The sequence below is a fragment of the Cydia pomonella genome, chromosome 21 (assembly GCF_033807575.1).
Source record: "Cydia pomonella isolate Wapato2018A chromosome 21, ilCydPomo1, whole genome shotgun sequence".
Lineage (NCBI taxonomy): Eukaryota > Metazoa > Arthropoda > Insecta > Lepidoptera > Tortricidae > Cydia > Cydia pomonella.
This window is the reverse complement of record NC_084723.1, coordinates 12696476-12724398: the sequence shown is the minus strand read 5'-3', so window position 1 is coordinate 12724398 and position 27923 is coordinate 12696476. Positions and strand designations below refer to the sequence as shown.

Below are 27923 nucleotides of genomic sequence, written 5' to 3'. Positions count from 1 at the left end.
CGCCGTTATAAACGATGCTCCGATACAAATACAATGCTGCGCGACGCAGTGCGGCGGAAGCGCCATCGACAATAAGGTCCCTTTTATGAATAAAATCTCCATGTACCAAAAAGTGTCATCAAAAAACCTTAAATAGGTGGCGCTACAATACCTAGAATACTTGAACAAAAAAAACAAATCAAGACAGCGCACTTCACTTCCGTCAATAACGCCTAGGTTCTTAGCTACTCTAGCGCTACTCTGAAGAGATTTGGAACTATTATTTATAGCTGAGAGCTGGACACTTTTGCAACAGTTCTACCATAAGAGATTTCACTCCTTTTAATTCAACACTCCATAAGAATAACAGCGCCCTCTTGACAATGATCATATATTTCGGGTCGGTCTTTAAACCTTAAATAATGTTCATAATTAATTACTGGCAGGTTTTAAGTCATCATGACAGACAGTTGACAGACTGTCTAACAATCATAACAAAATATCAAAACACAACAAAAAAAATCGTAAAAAGTTATAAAATTACAAAAAATACAAGTAATGCTTTATTTTGTGTGTCCAAACAATATTCACACTTGAAGGTAGGTTCATTTATTATTATATTTAGCTTACAAGAAGTTTTTTAGCTATATTTTCTAAGTAATATTGTGTTGATCTTGATTGACTCTACCAGTGTACCTATTTAGAAATAAATATATATTTTGGGGATAATCTTACACAGATAGCCCCGAACTAAGCAAAGCTTGTATGGACTAGGCAACGATATACATACATATATATAGATAAATACATACTTCGATACATAGATAACATCCATAAAAAAATAAAGTAAAATAGCCTTTATTTCTGAATATCTCGCAACTCAGATTACCTCCTGGGAAAGGCCTCCTCTAAATATCTCCAGTGGTTCCTGTCCATAGCCGCTCTTCTCCAAAACGGTCCCACTGTTAGCGTTATTTCGTCTCCCACCTGCAGAACTGAGGGCCTTTCTTGCGACTATATCCTCTTGGGTACCAGTTTGTAATTTCTTTGCTCCACTTTCCTTCTTTGGAGCGCATCATATACATACTTCGATACATAGGATCCGTAACTCGAGAACAAATATTTGCCAGCACTCAATCCAGGGACCTCCTGCTTTGTAGGCAGGATCACTACCCAAGAGGCTTTTAGGAGGCCCGTATTAATTTTTAAATAGAGCTTTGCAGCAGTTAAAATTTTCTTGAATTTAAACCAATTTGGAAATTTTATAAATTTTTTTACAAGGACTTTCTAGTTTCTACTTGTCTCATTTACATTACGTCAGAAACTGATGAGGACTGGAGAAATCGAGAGCATACCAGGGTCAATATAGGTACACCTACACCATAACACCGTAGCTGATTTGTTTATGATTTGCTTTTATGAGCTCCAATTGTAATTTTAAATCTATAGATCATAATTACAACATTGTTTCATGATAAGGATTTTTTAACATAACATCTTAGAGCATTTCCAACCGGAGACGCGGGGATTTTTGCGGGGAGGGGTGTGTATTCCCGTCCGCCCCCGCCCCACGTGACCACCGCCATACAAGAGCCGGGCACAGATAGGAATGATTTGTATGTAGGGACAGATGGGAATACACCGGGAGGGGCACGTCAGATGTATGGCTAAATAGTACTTAACGTAAATAGTCATGTCAGAACGTCAGTCCTTACAATAAGTAAGACGTGTGTATGACCATCGGCCGAGGTTTTCGACAGAGAGGTAAGCTATTAAAGGCGACTCCCATTGGTTAAATGCTCTAAGCACAAAATTGAGTGACTTAAAAATCAGCATCCACATTTAATAGCAAATGAAAATGAGTTGTTTATTTTCCTCCTTTGCTCTTAACCGCAATTTTCCTTGACTTGCAAAAATGCCAACCAATAAACAGGTCTAATTTTGGCCTTCATATGTAAAAGATAAAGAAACAGTCATAGGTACTCCAAAGTATCATATAGGATTGTATCCTCCTAAGTGTAAGGCCACACTGGTGCTTTTTTTTGTCGCAAGCGTCCTCGCAGCATCGACGCTGCATCGTTTTACATATATTTTTATATGACATGCCACATTAAATGCGACGACGCCACGCAACGCACCAATGTGGCCTGGCCCTAAGGCGCATTTACCCATAGTACTTAACTACTATATTTGGAACAGGATTGCATTTCTCTGTTTTGCTTTTATTTTCAAAACAAAAGGAACTCAACCATGTTTTCTACACTATTAATTTCAAATACAACTGCCAAATACCAATTTTGATACCAACTTGTATGGGCATAAGGAGACTATAGGTTTAACAAAAACCACTCTTTTATTGTTAATAACCACGAGGCCGACTAATAAACACGATAAAAGTACCTGTGCTGACGCAACGCAAGCAATGTGACGGTTGATATATAATTCAAAATATTACAACGGGCACGGAGACGCGCGCGCTTTTTATACCCATGCTACATTACTCACGAATAATCCGACGCCAGGACAAAACTCCTATGTGCAAAAATGGCTTAAAAAAAGTGAAAAACATTTTTTTGCCTATCTGTTACCTTACCTAAAGTACGGTTTAAACTACTAAACTGATTTTGATATGTATAAAACGTTAGTCCTAGGACTGGAGACATGTAAGGATGAAATGACATAGACCGAATGAATCCCATGCCGGCGAAACCGGCACAGCTATACTTGTTTTTTTTTTTATGAAACAGGAGGCAAAAACGGATCACCTGATGGTAAGCGATTACCTCCGCCCATGGACATTCAACACCAGAGGGGTTGTAAGTGCGTTGCCGGCCTTTAAGATAGGATTCGCTCTTTTCTTGAAGGTCGTATCGGTCCGGAAATACCGCAGGCGACAGTTCATTCCACAGTTTAGCTGTGCGAGGCGAGGAAGGAGGACTTGCCGGAAAACTAAAGCCGACCACTGACTAACATGCAGGCCGCCGGACGATATACGCCTGTCAGTCAGAACAAATATTCGACAACAACTGAGCGGCCGATATCGTCCGGCGGACTGTTAGTCAGTGGTCTGCTTAAGGGGCGAGTTAGGTCATAATGCCATCTCTTTAACTCTTGGTTGGTCTTAACGAGAGGAAAGGAGATAGCATTAGGATCTCAGTCGCCAGTTTGTAGTTTTGCGGCAAGTATAGTAGTACCTGTATAAGCTAGAGATGGGCTAAATATTCGCTAATTATTCGGTATTCGGCAAGAGTTTTAATGTTAGTATTTGGCCGAATTGTTGCTGAATGAAAGTAGTTGTTAAATGAGATGATGGTCTCCAAACCAAAACCCAAATTTTAATTACTGTGACACTCAAGGGATCGAACGTTTTTTGACGCTTTATAGAGTTTTCGTTACATAGAGAGGTTTGATATTAATTATATCAATCCGGAGGGCGCAGTTTCAAACCCCGGCTCGTACCAATGAGTTTTTCGGAACTTTGTACGAAATATCAATTGATATTTACCAGTCGCTTTTCGGTGAAGGGAAACATCGTGACTAATCCCAACAAGGCCTAGTTTACCCTCTGGGTTGGAAGGTCAAATGGCTGTCGCTTTCGTAAAAACTAGTGCCTACGCCAAATCTTGGGATTCGTTGTCAAGCGGACCCCAGGCTCCCATGAGCCGTGGCAAAATGCCAGGACAACGCGAGGAAGAAGGAGAGAGAAATGAATACTAAAGTAAATCAACTATAGCCAACAAATGTCGACGTACACTGTATTCATATACAGCAATACTTATTACAGTTGTTACCTGATGTCAGTCACAAACTAGAAAAAAGCGGCCAAGTGCGAGTCGGACTCGCCCATGAAGGGTTCCGTACCATTTAGCCACCACATACCAAGGGGGCACACACATTTAACCACTTTGAAAGTGTCTCTCGCGCAAACTGTTCAGTTTAGAAATAAATGATATTAGAAACCTCAATATCATTTTTGAAGACCTATCTATAGATACACCACACGTATGGGTTTGATGAAAAAAAAATAGTATCAGTTCTAAGTATGGCGAACCCCCAAAAGTTATTGTTTTTTTTTTTCTATTTTTGTGTGAAAATCTTAATGTGGTTCACAGAATACATCTACTTACCAAGTTTCAACAGTATAGTTCTTATAGTTTCGGAAAAAGTGGCTGTGACATACGGACGGACAGACAGACATGACGAATCCATAATGGTTCCTTTTTTTGCCATTTGGCTACGGAACTCTAAAAAACTGCTAATTAATGCGTTTTCGGATGGTTTGTATGAAGTGTTCAACCATCTTTCAACCACCTGAACTGAATAATTCGTTTCTTTTAGGTATCAAAATTGCAGCTTATTACATAGCAGAAGAGTATTAAATTTTTAGGAGAATTCTATTGTTAGATGGCCTAGGAATAGTGTTTTGGACCATAAACTAGGTAAACCTGTCTTATATATAGTATATATTATATATCTGGGAATACACCACCGCTATTTAAAATTTAAAAGTCCATCTTTAATATAAACTCGCTCTATTTCGCTCTTTAGCGATAAGACCGCCGTTGTCTACCATAGTCTAAGCTGTGTGTTTAAGTATGTCATTATGTTCTTTTCATATTGGTGAGCAATAAAGAATATTTTTATTGTATCATATTGTATAAACTTTCATTGATGTTTCTCTTCAAAACAAAAGAGCATGCATGGTGTTTTCTAATGCATAACATTACCTACAATGAATAGAAATGAGTCATACTCCAGACTAAGTAGGGTGTAGGGACTTATTTTGGCTTCCTTGAATTTGTCGCTTACACTCTTTTTATGATAATAGACTTTATCTATCAGGGGGTAACCTCATTGTTTAAATAGATCCTTTGAATTACTTATAACATCCTTCTTATCCATTTATGATGTCTAAATCACATTGATAGTGCAGCCAAGCGATATGAGACCTTATAACACGGGAAATAAAGTTCTTATACATTTTAACAATTTTATAGAAATTGCAAAATACTACTGTATTTAATACCTTTGCTGTGGCAATTAGTGTAAAGTGTAATTAAGCATACTCTGCATGGGGTCTTTTAACCCCATACCACAACAAATGCGTAAAAATAAATTTTCTGGTAAAAAAAAACAAAGTTATAAAGAAAATATTTGTTTGGGAATCCTATATGACTAATAGACTTCTATTGTAAACAAGCAGATAGATAATTTCATTAGTAATAATAAATAATAATCTAACTACTCTAAAACAAACATGATCAGTCATTGTTTAACAACATAACAATCTGATATATTATTATGATAAAATAATTGTGCAGATCAAGAAATAAGCCATAAATAAGTACATATTTAGAGAGAATGTTAAAATGACAGATCTCAAAGAAAATCTTGTAGGCATTTATATTGTCAACTCCTACCCATAGGGGCTGGGTATTTACCCAGCTATACCTATCCCATTCATTGGGGTAGGAGGATGACAATATAAATACCTACCCTGATAATATGACCTCCTCTTTAACCTATTGAACGTTTTCTCTCACAACATCAACTAATTAAATATTGCATATACCGTTGTTTGTAACACAGGCATTACATTTAATTCAACCAAACAATTGAAAACTGTAACATAATAATGTCATTTCGAACATCAATCGTCCGAGATAGTACTGATGTTTAGTAGCAAATGTGTAAAAAAAATACATTCATACTAAACACTAATCAATATGTAAACAGGCCCTGAGATAAGTGCATAGCTCGTAAGGGCAATATAAATATAAATTATTGATTATCTCTGAAATGGAGTTAATTAGAATATCAGTGTCTTAGAGAAAGTTACTTAAAACACGGTGTATACAATTGGTTTTTTAGGGTTCCGTAGTCAACTAGGAACCCTTATAGTTTCGCTATGTCCATCTGTCTGTCCGAGGCTTTGCTCCATGGTCGTTAGTGCTAGAAAGCTGAAATTTGGCATGGCACATGGCACAAATCAATAAAGCAGACAAAGTCATAGAATAAAATCTAAAATATTTTTTTTTTCGGGTACCTCCCCTACGCGTAAAGTGGGGGTGAATTTTTTTTTGCTTCAACCCTACAGTGTGGGATATCGTTTGAAAGGTCTTTCAAAACCAATAGGGGTCTTCAACAAACATTTTTAGATAGTGAATATATTCGGAGATAATCACTCTGAAAGAAAAAAAAATGAAAACTATAGTGGACATGATCAGTTTAGCTGTTTTTTGAGTTATTGCAGAAAGTTTCCCCTTCATAGTAAAAACACGTACTATCCACAGTTCATCCCTTGGTTAATAATCTACTATACTTTAAGCTCCAGTTTAGCTTATTGTGACGGAAGAGTAACTACGGGACCCTACTCTGAGCATGGCCCGATATGCTCTTGGCCGATTTTTTATATTTATATACAGGATGTCCCCAGAATCTGAACAACATTTCAACACTAAAACAATCAGAATGGTATTTACAGAAAAATAATAACTAGTCTTTATTTATGTATGAGCACTTCAGGTTATGCAACTCCATTGAGTAACATGTGAACTGTGATTGAGTGTGACAATGACATGTTTGTACACAAACAAACAATACATTATTTTTCATTTGGTGGGAAAAAATCTGTTCTGTTACTATTTTGCTCCATTTTTCCTACCTGTCTCTTAACATGTGGCCATTCTGTTAAATGACTAAAATCAAAGTAGGGGCATTATCAGATAAAAATAAATTATTTTATCCCCAAAATGGAGTTAATTAAAATACCCAGTATTTGGGAAATGTACGTACTTTAAGGTCAGGAGTGCACCCTTGAAATTAACGGAAATAACAGAAAAAAACATGGTGTAGAAAGTTTTATGCCCAGAATAATATGAGGGTAGGGCAAAGGTAAAAGCAGACCAAAGAGGAGATAAGAAGAGAGGAGGAGGCACTTGGTGACATTGTACACTTTGTTTTCATTCCCACATTGCTGCGGATTGTGACCATTGGTGGTCATGAGTAGCATGTCCCAGGGTTTTGGGTGGGATTTCATGTATTTATTTAACTTTGTTTATGGCAAAATAGTTACCAAACTATGATTTAAAAATTGGTAGTAAGCTGCTTAAAAATATTAAAAGATGGATCCCTTTGTTTGGCATAATTATTGAAAGTCATAATGTAATGATATGTCATAGTCATATTATCATTAGTCATAGCTCTGAAATCGTTAAGTTTTCAGGAATTTCTGTTAGGTTAGGATAAGTTTGTTTTATGGCAATCCTGAAAAGTTACATGTTTCTGAGAAAAAACCAAATTATGTCTAACAAAAATGCAGACAAATAATACATTATGATTTATTATGATGGGCAAAAACTTTTTATAATTTATTGTATTTCTATAAGTGAGAACCTGTAATTGGCTCTGTAATTCTATTAGAAATTATAGATATATATAGCGCTGTTGGTTTTCCATATACTAAAATAAAATAAAACTTTATGGGAAACAATAGAGACCTGTAAAAATTACCTCCTTTTTTTTAAGGCGGGTAAATAGAGTACAATCTCATCGGGCACAAATGGTGACACCAGAAAGATGCATTACTGGAAAATTCTAATTACTGGAAGTTAGAGCAAATCTGCATATTATTTTGATGCGATTTTTTAGAAATATGTTACTAAAATAAAATTCAAAGAAAATTCTACTGTTATCTGGAACTTAGCCATTTATTAAAAGATTGAAGTGCAATAATGTGTGCGCACATAGTAAATTAGGACATAAGAGTGATCATTTGTACCCCAACTTTAGTGCTTACCTTTCAACCACTCAACATACTGCACAGAATGATGGGAAATGCCAAGTGACAAGCAATGGGAACAAATGGAGAAAAGGAGGGCCTTTCCCCACCACTGTGTAATCCTAAAAGTATCGCCATTTATTTGTGTGATAAACATAGATATTTGTTCCAGAGTCATGGGTATTTTCTATGTATTTATCTATATAACTATGTACCTATATTGTTGCCTAGTGCCCATAGTACAAGTTTTGCTTAATTTGGATAGGTGGACCTGTCGGAGCAGCAAGGTATGGTAATTGTCACTGTCAGGTGATAATTTATGATAATCTGTAACACAGGTTTTTACCTAGCTCAGAAGTCAGGGACTTCAATCACTAAAATGTACTTACCTTTATGCCAATAAAAATTTATTTATTAATTTATTTATTTATTTAATATCAATATGGTGAAAGGGCCAGAGCTGACCCAAACTAAGCTAGTGGAAATAAAGGCCAAGCAAGGAAGTTTTGCACTAATTGCTTAACACATTCACTGCCAGACAAAAAACGGCGCACTACCCCAGAAACCGGTGGTCTATAGCTGCATACAAAACAACCCACCCAGCGGGTTGTCCGGCATCTGAACAAAGTTCACAAGCGCCCACCAGGTGGGTTCCCGGCAGTGAATGTGTTAATAATGCAGCAGTGAAAACTGTACAGCTAATTCAAGAATTGTTGGACACTGGGACATTTTCTCATTATTATTTTATTTGATACACTAGCAGCTCTTTGAGCTGATGCGTATATATTACAGTAATTGTGTTTATTTTACACTTTTTAAAGTTCTCAAATGTGTATCTAGTCTATTTCTGAAAGAGTTCACGGACGGTGCACTAACAACAACAGTTTCTGGTAGAGAGTTCCACACATTGACTACATGATTTGGCAAGAAGTGTTTCCTAGGGTTTCTATTCAGGTATTTGTTCATTTGTTATATTAACAAATTTGTATTGGTGAAGCATGTCAGCTCCATATTGTGTTAAGTAATGCAATGAAGTGTGACTAGACTTACTTAATTTTAGGTTATTGAAACATATGATTGTAAACAACACCATTATTCTAAAAACTGACTATATGCAAGGTTTATATAATGCAATATACACAGTACTTTAACAATGAGAGATAATTAACATCCCTAGTTTAGTCAAATAAGGCTAAATTACTAACCTCACTATTCTTAACACATCTCATCCATTTTTTTCTGTAAGTTTGTTCTACCCACATGTATAGTTAAGTAAGGTTATGTTAATGTAAATATTGTACAATTGGACACATAATCACTTGACACACCCCTCGTAAGTTTCAGGAGAGTTATCTGTCGTCTTTACAGATTTATCACGATATGCGTAAAAAACTGCCGAAAAAACCGCGTACACAGATAAGCGGCACTCATCCACTCGAATAACTGTCAAAATGTGAAAACAATCCAACTATCACGTGATTACCTGCAGTTTACAGTTAATCTGCGCTCAACTTAAGTGATAAACTGTTAATTACACGCGGACGGATCAACTAACGGTACTGGAAAGCAATTGTTGCAAAAAATACTGCACCAGATTTCGTTCTAGGTTAGGTCACGATTGTCCGATTTTTTTCGCTCACTGTACACACTGGACGTTATGAAACAACTCCAAATTGGTAAATAACGTTTATTTAAGCGGATTTTAAGTTTTATGAGTTTATAAGAAGACATATTTATGTAAACATTCCCAGCGTGAAACGAAAACCCGCGCGCTGCTCCTAACCTTGATAACGAAATAAGGTTGATACAGGTTTCTAGTTCAAGGTCTCATGAAAAAATTGAAAAGTCACATGAAGGCGTTACACAAACAAAACTGAAATATCATTGCGACCCGCACAAAAATCTATTTTGGGACAAACAACAGATGAAAAAAGTACTAACCTTACGGACTCAGGTGACGGCTTTATCCATGTAATTTGCACTTGAGGACTTGTAGGCCTCTATCACAAATTACACCACCAAAAACACTCACACTGATATATCCTTTACACTTTCAAACACGATTTGGCACTATAACTAATTGTTTTTCGTAAAAAATTAACACTTTTCACGAAACATCACATGTTACGAACTTCACGACTGCAAAATTTAGGTGTTGCCATAACACAGAAAATATGTGATAAGAGGTTCAACACACGTACACATATTATACGTGGAAAACACCACAAGTTAAACTCCACGCGGTTTGCTCGACTGACAATTCTGAACATGTTGTCTTGGAGTTGTCTCTAACCCTAATAAAATAATAAATAAACTTCCCGCTATTCACAGTATCAGTTATCCCTTCCTATCCAACTTTATACTACCTACCAGCTGAGTTTGGGTCGTTTGGGATTTTGGGCGACTCATTGTTCTGTTCCAGGTATAATATAGCACAGGTCAAAATAGGAACAGTACATTTATTGTTGTAAACAGTTTTTTCTTAAGTATTCGCTAACTATCTATTCTTATTACATTCGTAATAATAAACTGTGTGACATTATAATATTACAACCGCTCTTTAAGACCCGCCGATTCTCGGGCAGCCATTAGTTTTGCGAAATCGGGGTGCCAGCTGGGCCTACTGAAGAGAAAACACGGCTATTGGAACTAGTTTTGTTTCTTGACAAAGTTTTCTCTCATTATTTGAGCAAAACTGCATTTACATATATTTCACTCTTTCTCTTTGCGTTACTTCATTTCTGCACCATTTAAAAATCGACACTTTAAAAAATCTATAAGTATAGTCAGCCTATGAGAAAATGCAACAAAACTTATTTTATAGCTGGCAAAGCTAGGAAACCGGTTACATTTCCAAACCGTTATCAAGTACATAACGCAAAACCTTTAAATTTCGATTTTGCTCGAATAACCGTTATTTTTAAACCAGTTTTTATGGGAACAGTCCTTGTCAAATTATCCGGTTTAGAACTACATATATAAACCGGTTTCTTTCTAAGTTCGGTGTGTATGTTTACTTGGCACACTACCAAGCCGTCTCTTATGTCACTCGTGGAATAAACCGGTTTTTGTAGATTTCATTTAAGTTCTTAAAATGTTCGCGTCCTTGTAAAAGTTTGGAGGAAATCCGAAATAAACCGGTCAGCTGAAACCATTGACATCATAATTGACACAAAACGTGCTTTACATAGATACTTAGTACAAAAAAGAACTTGACACAATAGTTATTTCAGATGTCTCGACACTCATCTCGAGAACGTAGCGTCACAATCGCCGACGGAGATGGACTAGCGGTGATAAGAGAAGAGCAAGCCAGTGCTTTCGTCTCAAAGGATGATGTTTCATTCAAAAACGACTCTATCTATTCTCAGAAACCTGGTAGCATTAGTGCTAAATATGGCGAAGCAGACGTCGAAACACTGCTTGCTAAAAGAGAAGCTCAATTAAGAGCAGAATTTGACGATGAGTTAAAAACGCAATTAGGTATGCTGAGGGAACGATTTGACTTTGTGCTCCAGTAAGTAACGTTCATTACACGAGAAATTCTATTCATGTTTTTTAATCGGTAAGCCGAGATCAGCTGATAATTGTTTGTATTGTTCAACTGACTAAACTTTAAAGCTTTTTGTTTGGAAGGACCGGTATATTAACACTTATGGCATTTTCTTGGCAGGCTAGTGATATAATGGTGTTTTTATAAATGTAATGAATGGAAGTTTTGCAAATTAATAACATTTTCCATCTTCCAATTTCTGATGTAATATAGACTTGATGAAAATCAACAAAATGAAGAATAAACTTGGCGAATAAATCTCCACAAGACTTTACAGTAATGAAAATAAATTTAGTAAAATGATATTTTTTTTATTACATGTGGAAATAACACATCGCGTATGTAACATTTCCAGTTTAGTGTTCAAAATTTTTTGTGTTTACAGACATGAACAAGTCCGCTCGTGTTACATGTTACGGGAAGCTCACAGGGAAAGGAAAGAAAAAGTTCAAGCTCTACAAACACAGTTAGAATGTAAAAACTTGACTGGTTTGATGTACGTTATGTGTTCAGAAAGAAGGAAAGCGAAGTTGGAAAAGATGAGGATTATTTCCGGTAGGTTTAGCTTTGATAATTTAATTTTATTTGTCAATGAATGAAACCACGCATATTCAATAATATTATTACTGTTTGATTGATTCATTTTTAATATCTACACTTTGATGATTATTTTTTCTTTTTAATAGTTTCTTCATTTGCACATTCTGTGCTATCAAAATCGCTGCAGAGTTAGTTTGGCCTGACTCTATCAATCCTTGAAATAAAGAAAGTGTCAACAATAATAATTAATTAATGTTTGATTCTATTCTAAATTTCACATTTACAAAAGATTTTCAATTACTTTACGTTGTTACAAAAAAATACGTTGTATTAAACAATAAGAATTGAAAAAAAATTACACGCTTTGAAAAATGTCATACTTAAAAAACCCACACCAGTTTGTGCATCTGACAGTTGCGAGCACGTGTGAAGCGCCATTAGCCCTTCAAAAGGTCATAAAGCGGCCTGAAATTAGCCGGTCGGGTGACGGACGCTGTCGACGCTTGCCGCTCGATTAGACAAGACAATGCCACCTTTTTTTATGTTCTGGGCCTACCGCGAACACCGAAGTTCACAAATTGCAGGCATTTCACTCTGTCACTCTAATTATGCTTTAATTGGAGTAAAAGAGAAAGATTCCTGCGGGTTGCGAATTTCGGTGTTTGCGGTAGGCCTTCTGCTTTCTAGCGATACTGTTGCGCGAGAATAAGCTTTATTACCGTGTTATAGAGTTCTACGTATTTTGAAGGAATTCCTAATTTCGCAATGTAGCCGAGGTTTTATGTGATTGACCTTTTTAGTATTGTATAATTTGTTGGACTGTGCAAAATGACTGGCTATAGTTCGTGTCATCAACGCACAGATTTCTCAAATGTAACCTTTAATAACATGACAATACGAGTCAAGTCGGTGACGGCGAAGGTGACGAAAAAGCTAAAAAAGGTAAAGGGGCTGGTTGAGGATGTTGGACTAAGTTTTTAAACTTTCCTTACCTTAAGGTGCCAATTACATCTACACTTCATTAGGCCTGATATCAGGCCTGACGTCGGGCCCGAGCAAGAGTATTTTTCCATTTCCCCAAATATTAGTACATCGTTATCAATATTAGAAAATATAAAAAAATAGTTCAAATGCAAAAATATCAAACAGTGAACATTTTTAGCAATTAGAGACAAAATATAGGGAGCGTGCATGAACTGTAGGAGGCAGCCGTCAGATTTTTGGCGCGAGGCGTAAATGTGATGTTTATTGTTCCGATGTAGCCTGCAAGATGGCAGAACCTACTATGTAAATGTACATGTTTCCACCGCGCACCGTCCCTATATTAAGCGCTTACCGTAGCCTAAGGCCTTCTATGAATGCTTTGACTTTGAATGAAAAATATATGACTAGCGGCGTTAGAATGGTCACGTTTTTGTCACCTGTTGCGTCATGCGTCCCTTTTGCACTTACATTTACTAGTAAGAACGTGACACGTGACAGGCATGGTGACAGTGACAGCTAACACCGCTGATTTACCTCCCAAATTGTTCTAGAGTACACAAACTACATCCACACCCTCCAAGACATCCTCACAGAAGGTCAGCGACTCATTCTCCATCTATCTCGAGGGTACAAGACAGCTGCTCGCGTGGATAATGAGTGGCGGCAGAAAATGAGGAGCATCATCAGAGAGGTACCTCTACTTTTCTTCAGCCTTTACACTCTTCAGCAGGTACACTCTTACATTCTGAGAGCCTCTCCGCATCTATCTTGAGAAGGGAGTGCTCCCGGTACTGGGCTATAACTATAACCGCGAAAATCGAAATTCGTCAATTGCGGGCTTTTTTCTCTGTCACTCTAATTACTTCTTAGCGAGAGTAAAAGAGAAAGATCTCCGCAATTTGCGAATTTCGGTTTTTGCGGTAGACCCCCCTGGTTTTCTTTACAAATACAGTACCGGAACTGGGAATTCCTGTTTCTCGCCGGCGCCATTCAAAATCAGTACTGGGACCATTCTATAATCTTAAGGGAGTTGAGGGTGAGGGCGACAAAAATTCAAAATTCAAAAACCTACCTCATTCTAAAGAGGGTAAAGGTTTACCCTTCGCGTTCAGCAGGGGGCCTACCCTTAAAATCAAGAGTCAAAGATATACCCTCATGACGTTGATCCTCACATCCAGCATCCTCAGGGTCTAGTGAAACGATTTTCGTACGTTCGTGTATTTGTCTCTATCACTCGAAAATGTAAGGGTTAGGGCCGGTACAGACGGACTGCAACTCGACTGCAACTTGTATGGGAACTGCACGTCGACGTTGCAGTTGGAGTGCAGTCGGCATGCAGTTCCCATACAAGTTGCAGTCGAGTTGCAGTCCGTCTGTACCGGCCCTTATAGAGAAGGCGGATAGCGATATTTTGCTTTTTGGGGCCTAAATGGAATCTAAATTAATGGTCGCACACTGTGCGATTTCCTTACATGATAAACCCGTATTAAATTTTAGCGCCTGTCAGAATGTGCAGAGACAACTTGTTGCATTGCTCGTAAAATTGACAAGACGCTTTATTTATCTTGACTACGTTTACGTCCCATGTTCGGCATGTTTCATGTTTCATGTATACCATGCTAGCTAGGCCACCAAACGAAGGAAAAAAAGGGGAAATAATTCTAAACTGAAAGTACTGATGAATGGGGATGGCGCTAACGGGTAGGGTGGGTTTTAAAGGTCCCTTTTTTTAGTTCTTAAATAACTCGTAAACGGTGGCCCATTGCAAATTTACTATTGTTTTTTATTATACATAAATAATAAAAATTTAATTTTCTTCAAAAAAGGTTTTGTACATTTTTTTGCTAGGATAAATATTCAATGAGATATTAAAGGGGGAATGTTAATTATAATCAATTTCCAGGTCCTTTTTTAAGTCTGTCATAAATAACTCGTAAACGGTGGCCCAAATAAAAAAAATATTTTGGAACATAAATAATCTATATAAAATTTTATATAAGTTTTTTGAAGTGTAAAATGTAGGTACTTTAGCTTCTTCTGTACATATTCCGTCTTAAGCTCTCTACTGTGCAATTCATATTAATCACACAAGATTTTGAAAGTCATTTTCTTCACCAGTTCCAAGAGTACGTATACCACTTCGCCGGCGGAACCCCTGAGTCCAACCAGTACGTGTTCGACGTGCCGGTCCTGTTGAAGACGGAAACGTCCATCTTCGATGACCCTAATGAAGACCCGTGCACGTGTGAAGAAGAAGAAAAGACGGTGGTAGATGAAGATGGTGAGATTCAATCAAAATTGAATGTTCTAGTCACATTTATAAGATAGAGCTGTACGTGTACGACGTGCCAGCCTTGCTGAGGACGGAGAAGTCCGTTGACGACCCCGAGGAGGACCCGTGCACGTGTGAAGAAGAAGAAAAGACGGTAGATGAAGATGGTTAGATTTTTCAAATCTCTTTTTGATATCGAAAGGAAAACAAGTTGACCTTCCCTTACCCAAGGCGCCGGTGTAGAAAGGGCGACGAGCCCAATCTACCCGTTTACCTTTTCTGTTACGGTGTTACCCGAATGCGTGGGTATAAGTCAAAGTTGGAAACGGAGTAATAAATTAAACTGAGATAATGTAAAAATATTTTTATAATAAAAATAGGAAATTCGAAACAACTGACGATAAATTAAAACACGACCGAAGGCAGTGTTTTAAATCAACACGAGTTCGCGTACTTTTTTCTGGGCCAAAGCGTTATCCTTCACCTCTTCATTAAAATGTGTAAAAATTCAAAATAAAAAGTACTATTTTGCGGGAGCCCTAAATTAATTCTTTAGAACTTAAGTTTAATTATTTTACTTTCCTTTAAGGCGTAATAGAAGACAAGACGTGGTGGGAGTTACTAGACTCCCCGTGTAAACCGTTTGTCATGTTTGGAGACATGGCCGAGTTCCAACCTCCGCAGCGGCGGCAGGTCCTCGCTTCAGCTAAGGAAGCGCTTAAGACTGCACCGCCAAAGTGGAAAGATTATGGTAAGTTAAATATCTAGATAGTATATCTAGTAGTAGATTAAGAATCCCGAAATAGAAAATCTACAGTCCTGTTTTGAAAAAAACACAAAAGGCCAGTCTAGACGGGACAATTTTTCGCCAATCTGATGAATGATCAGAAAAGGAAAATTGGCGTCAATATTTCTGCGTCCACATCATCAGGTGGTGTGAACCATCTGATTTGACCAGACAATTTTTTGAACAAATGCTTTTCTGATTAAATTGGTCAATTTGATTATCCCGTTTTGACTGATCTAAAATCTATACGCGCTTTGCTCGTATGCGAGGCCGAAAGCTGAGGCCATTTCACATACATACTTAAGGCGAAATTTTTGATATTTCACAAATTAAACACATATCAGTGAAAGGATAATGATCAAAGTCAAATGGCGTTCTAAAAGTTTTAATCATGTGTCGAAAGATGGCAGTAAATTTTCTGAGGCTACAAAGTTTTCTTTGACAATCCACCTCTATTTCAAATTCTCATGTTCTTTAATGTCCTTGGCCACCATGTCTGGCATCTATACAAAATGATTGGTCCTACCATCATGGTATAGGTCCATCTTAGTACCTTTGGCTTTAACCCCCATGTTTTGCCATATACCGATCTACACATTCCAAACACTCTCAGTGCCTTGGCTGTGGTAGTATGGAGCTATGGATACAATACATGTTTGTTCCAGTTCAGTTCTTCATCTAGTGTTACACCTAGATATTTTATCGGACATTTCCAGTAACATTTCGTAGAGTTTCAGTTGCTCTATGCCATTAAGGGTCCTATTTCTGGTAAACGGTATTACCACTGTTTTGCCTGGATTGATGAAGAGTTGATGGCGGTTGCACCATCTCTCCACTTGCTTCAGTGCTGTATTCATGATTTCCGATACTGATCCCGGGAATTTCCCGTTTACAAGTATCACAAAATCATGCACCCTACCGTGTTATATTTGGCCTTTTTGTTTAAGTCTTCCAACAGTGAGTTCACTACTAGACTCCAGAGAGTCGGTGAGAGAACCCCACCCTGTGAACATCCCTTCATGGCCGTAGCTAATACAGCTGATATTTCTAGATTGTTTACCATTTATTTATATATTACTAGAGTCAGACCAATATAAGTTGGCAGGGATTTTGACAGCCCAGACAGTGCAAGTGTTATTTGAAATTACAGGCACAGGCTGGGCTGTCAAAATGTCTCTAAACCCTTCACTTCCAGTGTTCAACGAGATGTTCTTGAAATCCGACTGCCCTCGCGCCGACGTCATAAAGGACGAATACCCGAAGCATTTGCCAGTTGACAAGTGGGAATGCCATGTCCATGCAGACAACGATTCCAGCGATGTAAGCTTTATTTATATTACAATAAGGTCCAGTTTTCAACGAGATGTTTCTAAAGGATGAATACCGCCGAAGCATTTGCCAGTTGACAAGTGGGAATGCCATGTCCATGCAGACAACGACTCTAGCGATGCAAGCTTTACTTATATTACAATAAGGTCCAGTTTTGTAATATAAGTAAAGCCTGACTGCCCCCGATGTCCACTTATCCATTTGATTTGCTGGTCGACAAGTGGGAGTTCGAGTTCGGACCCGCGCTGGTAGACAAGTGGATGCGGACGATTCCAGCAATGTATAAGTTTCACATGTTTACCTATCTATATTTTATTTAAGAAACATCTTCTTGTCTTAGCGCTTTTGTGAAATAAAGGAACCTGGGATCTGTACAGAATCTGAAATTAGGTCCAAATAGGACCTACTGCGGAAATTGAAATTTAATTATCTGCCGCTCTATCGCTCGAATATGCAAGAGTTGGAAAGGCAGATAACGAAAATTCAATTTCCGCGATAGGCCCTTTAGGCCTAATTTGTGTATTCCCATCTGTGTCCGCCCACCGGTCAGAGGGCGGGCACAGATAGGAATGATTAATTCCCATCTGTTCCATCTGTGGCCGGCGGAGAAAAATGGGAATGAATCCTTCCCTTCTGTGACCACCTCGGTTTATTTCTACCGGCCTACCTATATGTCCCCACCGGCCACAGATGTATGGCCATTGGCCAGTAGGGTCGTTCCTATTTGTCCCCGCCGGACGTTTGGGAATGAATTCTGGGCATAGCTGGGAAATACACCGCCTAATTGGGATAACGTAAAAGTAATATTTTGCACCAATTTACGCATAGTATGATTCCTTTGTCCTACGCAGCTACCAACTACCAACAGTCACAACTTGAAGACTTCTTATTTTATTTACTTTGATTAGTATTTCATTTGAAAGAAGCCTTGTTACGTTAGTCTTCCAGATTGGGCAGTCGGCGTATGACCACCAACAGTAATGAGATGCGCAACATGGGCTCCATCCTGAAAATTATGTAAGTCCATACCAACCAATGTTGTCTTTTTGGTAAAATATAAGTTTATTAGGAAAACCTAGGAAACGGTGGATGGATTGTGTGTGTGAAACGAACGCGAGTGAACGATGAGATGACGGGTGACAGAAAGATATGGAAGGAAAAGACATGCTGCGCTGACCCCAAATGAATGGGATAAGGGCAAGCGAATGATGATGATGATGATGATAAGTTTATTAGCAGTGATCTGGGTTTTGATTGCCATACCGTGGTATATCAAGTTAAAATAGTAATATGGATACGCCTTTAAGCCTAACCTTTTAAACTGCTCGAAAAAAACGCTCTTAAGGTTCCGTACCCAAAGGGTAAAACGGGACCCAATTACTAGACTCCGCTGTCCGTCTGTCACCGTGTTAGCTAGAAAGTTGAAATGTTCACAGATGATGTACCTATTTCTGTTGCCGCTATAATAACAAATACTAAAAAGTACGGAACCCTCGATGGGCGAGTCCGACTCGCACTTGTTTAGTGTAGATAAGATATCTATAAAATATACGATATTAAATAAGTAGTTACTGAGGTAATCCTGCCCGAGTGGCAACCAAAATCGATTGGGGTGGCAACCAAAACTGTTCATTAGTCTATCCTCTAATTGTTGCTGTCCCGATTGACTTGTAATACTAGTATCCCATCCGTTTCGTCATCCTTACACATAACGGCTGCTGAAGTGTTGGGTATGTACACAGAAGACAAGTTACATGCGAGTGTTGAGGCCTTAGGCTCCTTTCTATACTCTGTAATAAAAGTAAACAAACAACTTGACGACCAGTTTGGCCTAGTGGATAGTGACCCTGCCTACGAAGCCGATGGTTCCGGGTTCAAATCCTGGTAAAGGGCATTTATTCGTGTGATGAGCATGGATATTTGTTCCTGAGTCATGGGTGTTTTCTATGTATTGAAGTATTTATAAATGTTTATATATTATATATATCGTTGCCTAAGTACCCTCAACACAAGCCTTATAGATTTTACTGTGGGACTTAGTCAATTTGTGTAATAATGTTCTATAATATTTATTTATTTATTATTATTAATTTGTACATTTTCAGGTAGTTATAACATTTATTGGTTAACCAACCAAATACAAAACCGCCTGGATCTGTCACTGAACGACCTGACTTTAACCTACATGATTTGATCATGTAATGTTTTCATCTACTCTCAACTGGCTTAAGGAGCCATTTGAGGGTAGATTTTGTTAACTTTTATTTTAATACCTAAAGATACATATAGATAAAGCAGGGATGCCTAAGAAGATCTTTAATGAAAACTTGTGTACAGTCAGCCAAGAAGGTGGCTTACCACTTTCTTGGCTGACTGTACAAAGATTTTATTTTTATAAATTATAATTATATTTAATACAGTACAACTCGAGTTTGTCGTTCAATATTTATTTTGGAAGATTGCCGTTGGCGGCTGTCGGCGGTCGTTATATACTCGTACGTTCGTCGCAGATATTCTAGTGTCGGAGGTCAACGGCCGTCCGTGACGTCACTAAAGATGGGTTAGGGTTAGGGGACCATCGAGTGCGCCAAAGGGCACACCCTCCCCTAACTACACCCCGGAACCCCCGAAACACATTTCGGTGGTTCCGGGGCAAACTACCGAGGACAATTCAATGGCGCAACTCCGTTCTGTCGTCAAAATATTGTTTAATTTTATTTCAGTATATGAAATTTATCAGTATGTTATTAGTCTATAAGAAATTTGTAATATGAGCTTTATTGCTAGGTTCAAATAATAAAACAAATTACAAAACCATAAAGTTCCGATAATCATAAAGTCATCATTTTCACTTTGTTTACAGCACATCAAGTGGCTTATTACCACCAAAAACCAACCTGCTTGCAGCCAGGGACTCCATGGAGATCGCCTCTTCCACCAAAATTGTAAGTTGCCATTAAAGCGGGCCACTCACACACCTGCCGCAGGGGCAATACCGGTCGCACGGCGGTCGGAGCAATTTTAGGCTGTTTTCTACACACTAGCCTGCCACTCACCTGGCCCTTAAGCGGGCCACTCCACACTAGCGTCTCCCGAGCGGCGGCGTCTAGTCAACCCTATGGCTGCTGCTCGACGCAACGTTGGCGCCACTGCGCAGCGACGCCATTTTCCATAGCGCTAACTAGACGCCGGCACTACTAACGTAAAGACCCTCGACCACACGAGACCGGTTCCAAAAAACCCCTCCCATAAAATTTAAGTTACGCTTCTATTTTAAAAGGACTTGCTTAAAATCTGCCTAAATATTATCTGAATAGATTTTTTTTGTATCTGTTTGTTTTTATTATTATTATTATTTAAGTAATTTTTTTGTAATTGTATTTTATACTTAATTGTTGATGTGCTTGTTTTTGCTTGTAAGTAAATTCCATGTTGACGTGTAAAAGTGCCCTTGTGGCCTATTTGCTGAATAAATGTTGAAGTTGAAGTTGAAGCTGTGTCTGAAAGAGTGAGACCAAGCTGACTTGACAGCGATGTTGACAGCACAGACTGTGCAAGTATTATTTTAATCGTCAAACTTCTATGAATTTATGACATTTAAAATAACACTTGCACAATATGTGCTATCAAAATCGCTGTCGAGTTAGCTTGGTCTGACTACTACTTTTCGTTACCTACTAAAACGGTTATACAAAGAAAATAAAGCGAGTAGATGTTTTGTAAGTAAAACTTTTCTACTAATTGGGGTAACTCGGGACAGGTGGGATAACAATAGACAAAAGATATAGTCCCAAATTATATGAATGGGATTGACAGGAGTGTACTTTTCAATCTTATCATGAATTTACCAGTCTTATTTACTTAGGGACAATTTTTCAACTAGCTAGTTTAGAATATACTCGAAAACGTTGTCTGTAATTACCCCACCTGCCTCCAAAAAAGCCTGCCACCCTAGGCCATGGCCCCCTTGGCCCTAGGGCAAATACGCTCCTGACTTTATATCTGTTTCATGTTCTAGCGAGGCAAGAAGAACGGCAATAATGATGCAAAAAACGTCTCCATTTGTATTGCAAGAACTAGAGTAAGTATTTTCCCATGATGGTGGCAAACAAAACCCCACGTCTTGTTAAGTATATACACGGTGTTCCGTAAATTATGGACAACCTTGCGAATACCGACGGGCTCAGGCTGATGTCGAAAATTGACTAGGATTTTAAGCCAGTTTTCGTGATTTTCGAGATAATCAAATTTTCTTTCATTTTTATTATTTTTATGTATCTTGTCGAATATATACATAGCCAAGAAAAGGGTTAATAGATTCATCTTACTTTACTTTAATAACAATCTAGTCAATATTTTTTTTGTAAAAAATAGGCATATTAATTATTGAAAATGCCCAATATAAAGAGGGGGCTAAATTTCAAAGTCTGGTTACTAGATTAAGTGAGGTATCATTTGAAAGAGCTCAAATTTAACATTACAATACAAATTTTTTTCATAGGGCAAAAAAAAAATATCTTCCCCCCTTATCTCCGAATGTTTACATAATAATGACATTAGCATAAATATTACTGGAAAAATAAAATCCGACCTCTATCTTGATATTTATATTAATTAACAAAATGGGAAAAAAATTCTCAGTAATTACCACTGGTAACAACTTGGTGGTAACTATTGGGAATAACCCCTACCGAGAAACACGAATTTCGAAATTTCCTTATCTGCCTCTATATCACTCGCATGCTCGAATGATAGGCAGATATCGAATTAAATTTCGATTTTCGTGTTTCCGGGTAGGCCATCTCTGGTTCCTAGTGGCTTAGGACAACAAATCTTGGGTGGATTTGGAGGAGGCATACCTATGTCCTGAAACATGCAAGCAAACTATAATGCTGCAATAGATAGAGATAGATATATTTGGTACTGTACCTACTATATGAAATCTATTTCAGTTTACAATTTTTGGTCCCATTGTGTTGTTTTCAGTCGTCGAGTCTACATAACTTGCCGAAAGAGTTCATGCCCGGAAAACCCGACGCTACAAATGAGTCAGACCCACCAGTCAGGTAAGGCCCACTTTGTACAAAAGCCAACGATATAAACGCGTCAGACCCATCAGTCAGTTGAAGGCCACTTTGTATAAAACCTAACGAAATAAACGAGTCAGACCCATCAGTCAGGCAAGGCCCACTTTGTACAAAACCCAACGATATAAACACGCCAGACCCACTAGTCAGATAATGCTCACTTTGTACGAAACCAACGATATAAACGTGTCAGATCTACTAGTCAGGTAAGGCCCACTTTGTACGAAACCCAACGATATAAACGAGTCAGAGACACCAATCCATAAAGCCCACTTTGTGAATACACGTCAACAGAACGCATATTTGTTAGACTCTTCAACGAAAATGTAATGTGCATTCCTTTTATAATAATTATCAGCTTTTATCCAAGAAAATTGTGATATATGCGGGTAGATTCAGTAATCAGGCGCCGACTAGTGGGTAGGCTTATTACAGAGGCGGCGTTAGGCGTGGGCGACGTGGGCCACCGCCTACGGCCGGCCTCGCGGTCCGAGGGGCCTCGCGCCTCAAATAAGTATATCTCGGACACAACGTAAAAACGTTCGTCATTTATTGCGCCACCAGAGGGCCTCGCTAAATGTACCTTGCCCACATAAAATTTTGGTATTTCCCGGTCACTGGCTGAACAGACGTGTTTCCTCACCAGGGCATATCCTGGCCGGAAGGCATATTCAACAAAAATAAGGGTAGGAAGCCAATTTCTTAGTGTGGCAACACTGTCCATAGTAGCTGCATAGTGTTGCTGTTTTAGGAGATCGGTTCCCTTATTTTCTTGGATAAAATTTGAAGTTTCGGGTTACTGGTTCCCTGTTGGTCACTGGTGCGTTTTTTGCTTTGGCCACCGTTTACAAGTTATTTACGAGTCTGCAGGAGTTCGGGCGAATTTCACCTTCAAATACAAACCGAGTTTCATTCTCATTTTAAAACTACGTGTTGGATTGTAATGAAACTTTGCACATACAATGATATGAGGTTTATCTATGCCTGTAATTAGTTTATATATCTCCAACTATTAAAACAAAAGAAATAGATTAAAAACAAGTTTTGTATGAAATAAATAAATTCGCTGTATTTTTATAACTATTGTATCTGAAGCTACATAAACTAATTACAGGCATAGACATACCTTTTATCCTATTGTAAGTACGAGGTTTCAGAGCAATCTAGCTAGTCGTTCTAAAATGAGAGTGTAACTACGTTTGTATGGAGAACCGAGCCTGCTGCTGACTCTTAAATAAGGTTTTGGCAAAAATTACATTTTTGGTACAAGCTTTTATCGCTGACTGTACTTTTCTTTCCACAAGTAACTAATACTCATCGAGACAATTCTAAAAACCCCAAACACAATTAGGTTACGTTGTTTTATCACAGAGTTCCTATGGCCACCTCCTGTCTCCATCATCAGATCATCTCGATGGTACCATAATATTGCATTGTCACCCGACATACATTTGTATGCAAATTTTCAGACTCATCGGAAACCGGGAAGTGGGTCAAATTTAACTTGCAAGATTTGATTACAAACAGACAACGGTCAGGTGAAAGTAAATAAAAGCTTGTAATAGCACTAACGACCACAGAGCAAAGCCTCGGACAGACAGACAGACAGACAGACAGACAGACGGACATGGCGAAACTATAAGGGTTCCTAGTTGACTACGGAACCCTAAAAATGGACCTTTACAGAGATTAATCATCAACATATCAGCCGAGAGATTTGGTATTTGACCTTCCTCAATCTCCACCACAAACAGTCGTCGAAATAAAGCCAGCCGGCGGGAATCAATTCGGATGGCGGACAACTGATAATTATTATCTTTTGCTTATAGTGAACAACAGCGCCTATCTGCCGACACTAATGATGAAGCGGAAGTTACGGGGAACACCAAAAATGGTTTAGAGTACGTATGGATATTCAAAAATCGAAATTTAGTTATCTGCCTCTTCATCGCTTGAATATGCAAGAGTGATAGAGAGGTTAGATAACGAAATTTCGATTTTCTTGTTTCGCGGAAAAACCTCAGATTGAATTGGATTGTGGTAGTGGCGCCCCCTATGCAAAGTTTCGCGTAATATTTCCTACTAGGAGTGATGCGAACGTGTATTCTCATCTCTCCCCGCCGGGTATAGTTGGGAATAAGTGCATTCGTGCGTGACATTTTGCATTTGCGCCAATCACTAAGACGATTGTCAAAGTCGTATCAAAACCATTTTAAATCTATAACATATTGTTAAATACCAAAACTTATAAACTATTACTAAAATACAATTTTAAACCTAATACAAATTTATAATGAATACACTAGTCAACAATACACTCATATTACGTCAAAAGATAATTATGTCATTCATTACAAATTAAGCTTAAGCTAAACTAAACTAACAAACTACTCAAAGAGGATTGTTAAATTAGAATAGACCTTTTGAATGTGGGGGTATGGGGGATGTTCGAATGTGGAACCTGGGTTTAGAAACCGGTTCCGTAAAACCCCTCATTACACCGTGTTTTTATTGAGTTCCGTTAACTCCGGGGTATGGTTAAGTACGTTTAAGGAAACTAAATGGCATAGTTTATTTTCATAAAAAAAAATATATAAAAAGTAATTAAATGTTGCATATTGCGTTGTTGTAACACGGGCATTACATTTAATTGAACTAAACAATTGAAATCTGTGACATATCAATGTAATTTCAAACATCGATCGTCAGATATAGTACTTACTAAACCAAGTCTCATATAGTGGCAGCGTCGAAGCCAAAAAGTATTTCTCACTAAGTTCACAAGAATTGTCAATATCTCTAAAACAAGAACGATTTCAGAAAACTTTGTATCACACTTTAGTCTCTAAATGTGGTATATAGAATACACCTTTAAAATCTGTCGGGTTTTACCAGCCCACGGTGTAGTTGGATGGTTTGGTGGTCGCCGAGGATACAAAGGGAATACACACTTTTAATATTAAATAGAAAGAGAATCAACTTAAAAACAAGAAAAAAATATGAGCATAGGCTTCATGATCAATTCCACGAGTGGATATGAGTTTCGGAGTCTTTTCTTCAAAGGTAATGGTATCTAGTTCTACTAAAAGTTGACTAAAAGTAGTGGCATAATGAAATGGTTCTTAGTATCTTAAAAAATTGTGAGTTTATTTCTGATGCCTACAGTATAGTTAGTTGCTTTTCTTTCGCAGAAGCATTCAAGACAGTCTGCTAGTCATACCGGCACACAAGGCAGATACGGATCATAAAATTAACTATGAAAAAGTAAGTACTTAACCCTTACATCCACACATACATCATAAACCCACTATTATTCGTTCAAAAAGCGCACATTACGGCTAGAATGAAAATAAACTACTTTGTCAGAACAAATATCTTATTTCTGACAAGAGGGGCCCTGGTATGGAAGGTAGAGATAAGGAATAGACTCTCCATATACCAAAAAGTGTCCGTCAAAAAACCATAAATAGGTGGCGCTACAATACCTAGAATACTTGAGAAAAAAATCAAACCCTAGACAGCGCACTTCACTCCGTCAGTAACGCCTAGGTTCTTAGCTACTCTAGCGCTACTCTGGAGAGATTTGGGACTATTATTTATAGCTGACAGCTGGACACTTTTGCAACAGTTCTGCCTATGGAGATTCTATTCCTTGCCTCTGCCTTCCATAGGCCCTGAAACTTCTAGGACTTCAGTTGAAATTTGAACTTTTTGAACTCATAACTAGAACAACAATCAGAGAATAAAGTATCAGGCTGTCAAGAAAAAGGCCAAAGAAAAAAAAATAGGTACCTGAACATTGCTTCAGCGACAAGAGTGCAGCCTAGCCGACATGCCAATCATTTGCGCTGTAGCGAACGAAACGGTTATTTCTCTCTATCACTCTTCTATATTAGTGCGACAGAGACATTAGCGTATCGTTCGCTACGGCGCAAACGATTGGCATCTTGCCTAGGTTCCCTGATCTGAACTAGAAGCACTAGAATATCTATTATCTACTCGTGAGACCCCCCTGACTGTAAAGCGGGATCAGCCCTAGCTAGGTCTCATACGAATATGCGTTGGAGAGCCTTTGAAAACTTTGTCGATGCCCACATTTGCCATTAACTTTTAATGATTTATTTTGACAGATCTGCCCCATAGACAAATGTCAGCGAATGCAAGTGGATTCCTTTATGCGTTCATTGCCAGCTTACATGCATGCGAGTCCTTACATGCTTTTTGAGCAAACCTTCGCTGAGTATGAGACATGTTCTCCTGGTAAGTGGTAATTATAACCTATAGTTCGACATCTGCGTGATAGAGTGAGAGAGAAGGAAAGAGAGTGCCGATAGAAGAGAAGTGCCATCTAATACATGTTCTCCTGGTGAGTATTCAACATCATCATTAGCCTAGTCTAGGTATACTACTGTAATTTACTGCTGAAGCTTGTTCTTCTTCTCTTCTCTAACACGGTTTTTCTTATTTTAACAGCATGAAATTTGGATTAGCCAAACAGAAAAACAGACAAAACATAATGTACATTTACGAGTAGCTTCTGTTTATATCAACTAAAACCGCTTCCGAGTTAGTTGTGTGGCCGTTAGTTTCAATAGTGTCCAACAATAACTTAAAAAAAACACATGACCATCTGAACTTACCTACAGATTCCAAAATATTATCGTCCACAGAACAACTGGAAATACTACAGCAACGCTTAGAACAAAAGCAGAAACGACAAATGCCCGAAGAAGACACCGCGTCTGTACAAGATTTCGAACAGGCAGTCGACGGCGTTGGCGTGCAGACATCTGATGAGCTGCTCACGGGACTGCCGCCTTGCACTTGCAAGGACCCTTCTCCATCTCTTGCTTCCAGTACTACTAGGATTTTTAGAGGTGAGTTTAGATGCAAATACAACAAAGTACACATTTGATTGGGAAACGTTCGATGATAACTATGTTTTGGAGTGGTAACCGAGAATGCAACGAGAGTAGGCCTGCCAAAATATGTGGAGAGCTAAGCTGTTTCATTCTCTGACAGACACCCCCCATGGTTGAAAATTTTGGTGTAGTAAAATTCAGACATACATCTTACGAGTAATACATTTACAATTATTACAGTGGAAGACCTCATCCCGATGAAAGAGGCCCTGGACGAGATCACGAAGGAATGCTTCTACAGCCAGAACATCGTGTTTGACCGGTTCAAAGTAGTGGGGCAAGAGAGCAGGAATTCGTAAGTATACTGACATTTGTAGAAACAAACAAACAAACATCTAGCGTCGAATGATGGGCCCTATGTTCATGGGAGTTGCTGTCAAATAAAACATGTATAATACATTTTTAAGAAGTAAATCAATTTATTTAGAAATTTATTGAAGATTGTAGCATTAACCTTTTATTTACACAATAAAAGATTAATGCTACAATCTACAATGAATATCCTTTTAGGTACAATAATGAAAGAAAAGACAAAGAAGAATTCAAGAAGCTAAGAGTTCAAGAGATAAAGAATATCCTGAGAAAGCATCCCAGCATGCTAGACCTGTTTCAACCCAACCCTCAGTGTTAAGAAACCATTATGTCAATTTTTTGTAAATTTTATTACAAACATTAAAAGTCTAATAAAAC

The 27923-nt window shown here is 38.2% G+C and overlaps 2 protein-coding genes across 3 annotated transcripts in view; one reads left to right on the top strand and one right to left on the bottom strand.

Moving 5' to 3' along the window:
- Positions 1-10998, bottom strand: part of LOC133529698 (uncharacterized) — a 31321-nt gene extending 20323 nt beyond the window's left edge. The window contains exon 1 of one of the 2 annotated variants that reach the window (XM_061867480.1): positions 9701-10998. The gene's annotated coding sequence lies outside the window, so the exon portion shown is untranslated. The other variant, XM_061867481.1, reaches the window with a different exon arrangement.
- Positions 61-27922, top strand: LOC133529706 (uncharacterized). The gene is made up of 17 exons (XM_061867495.1): positions 61-578; positions 10993-11276; positions 11698-11867; positions 13388-13527; positions 14955-15117; positions 15698-15859; positions 17091-17215; positions 18165-18241; positions 20088-20169; positions 21243-21305; positions 22211-22290; positions 24141-24212; positions 25503-25575; positions 26442-26571; positions 26982-27188; positions 27414-27528; positions 27744-27922. The coding sequence occupies exons 1-17, from the start codon at positions 402-404 to the stop codon at positions 27862-27864; spliced, it is 2241 nt and encodes a 746-aa protein (XP_061723479.1). The 5' UTR covers positions 61-401; the 3' UTR covers positions 27865-27922.
- The last annotated feature ends 1 nt before the right edge of the window (position 27923 follows it).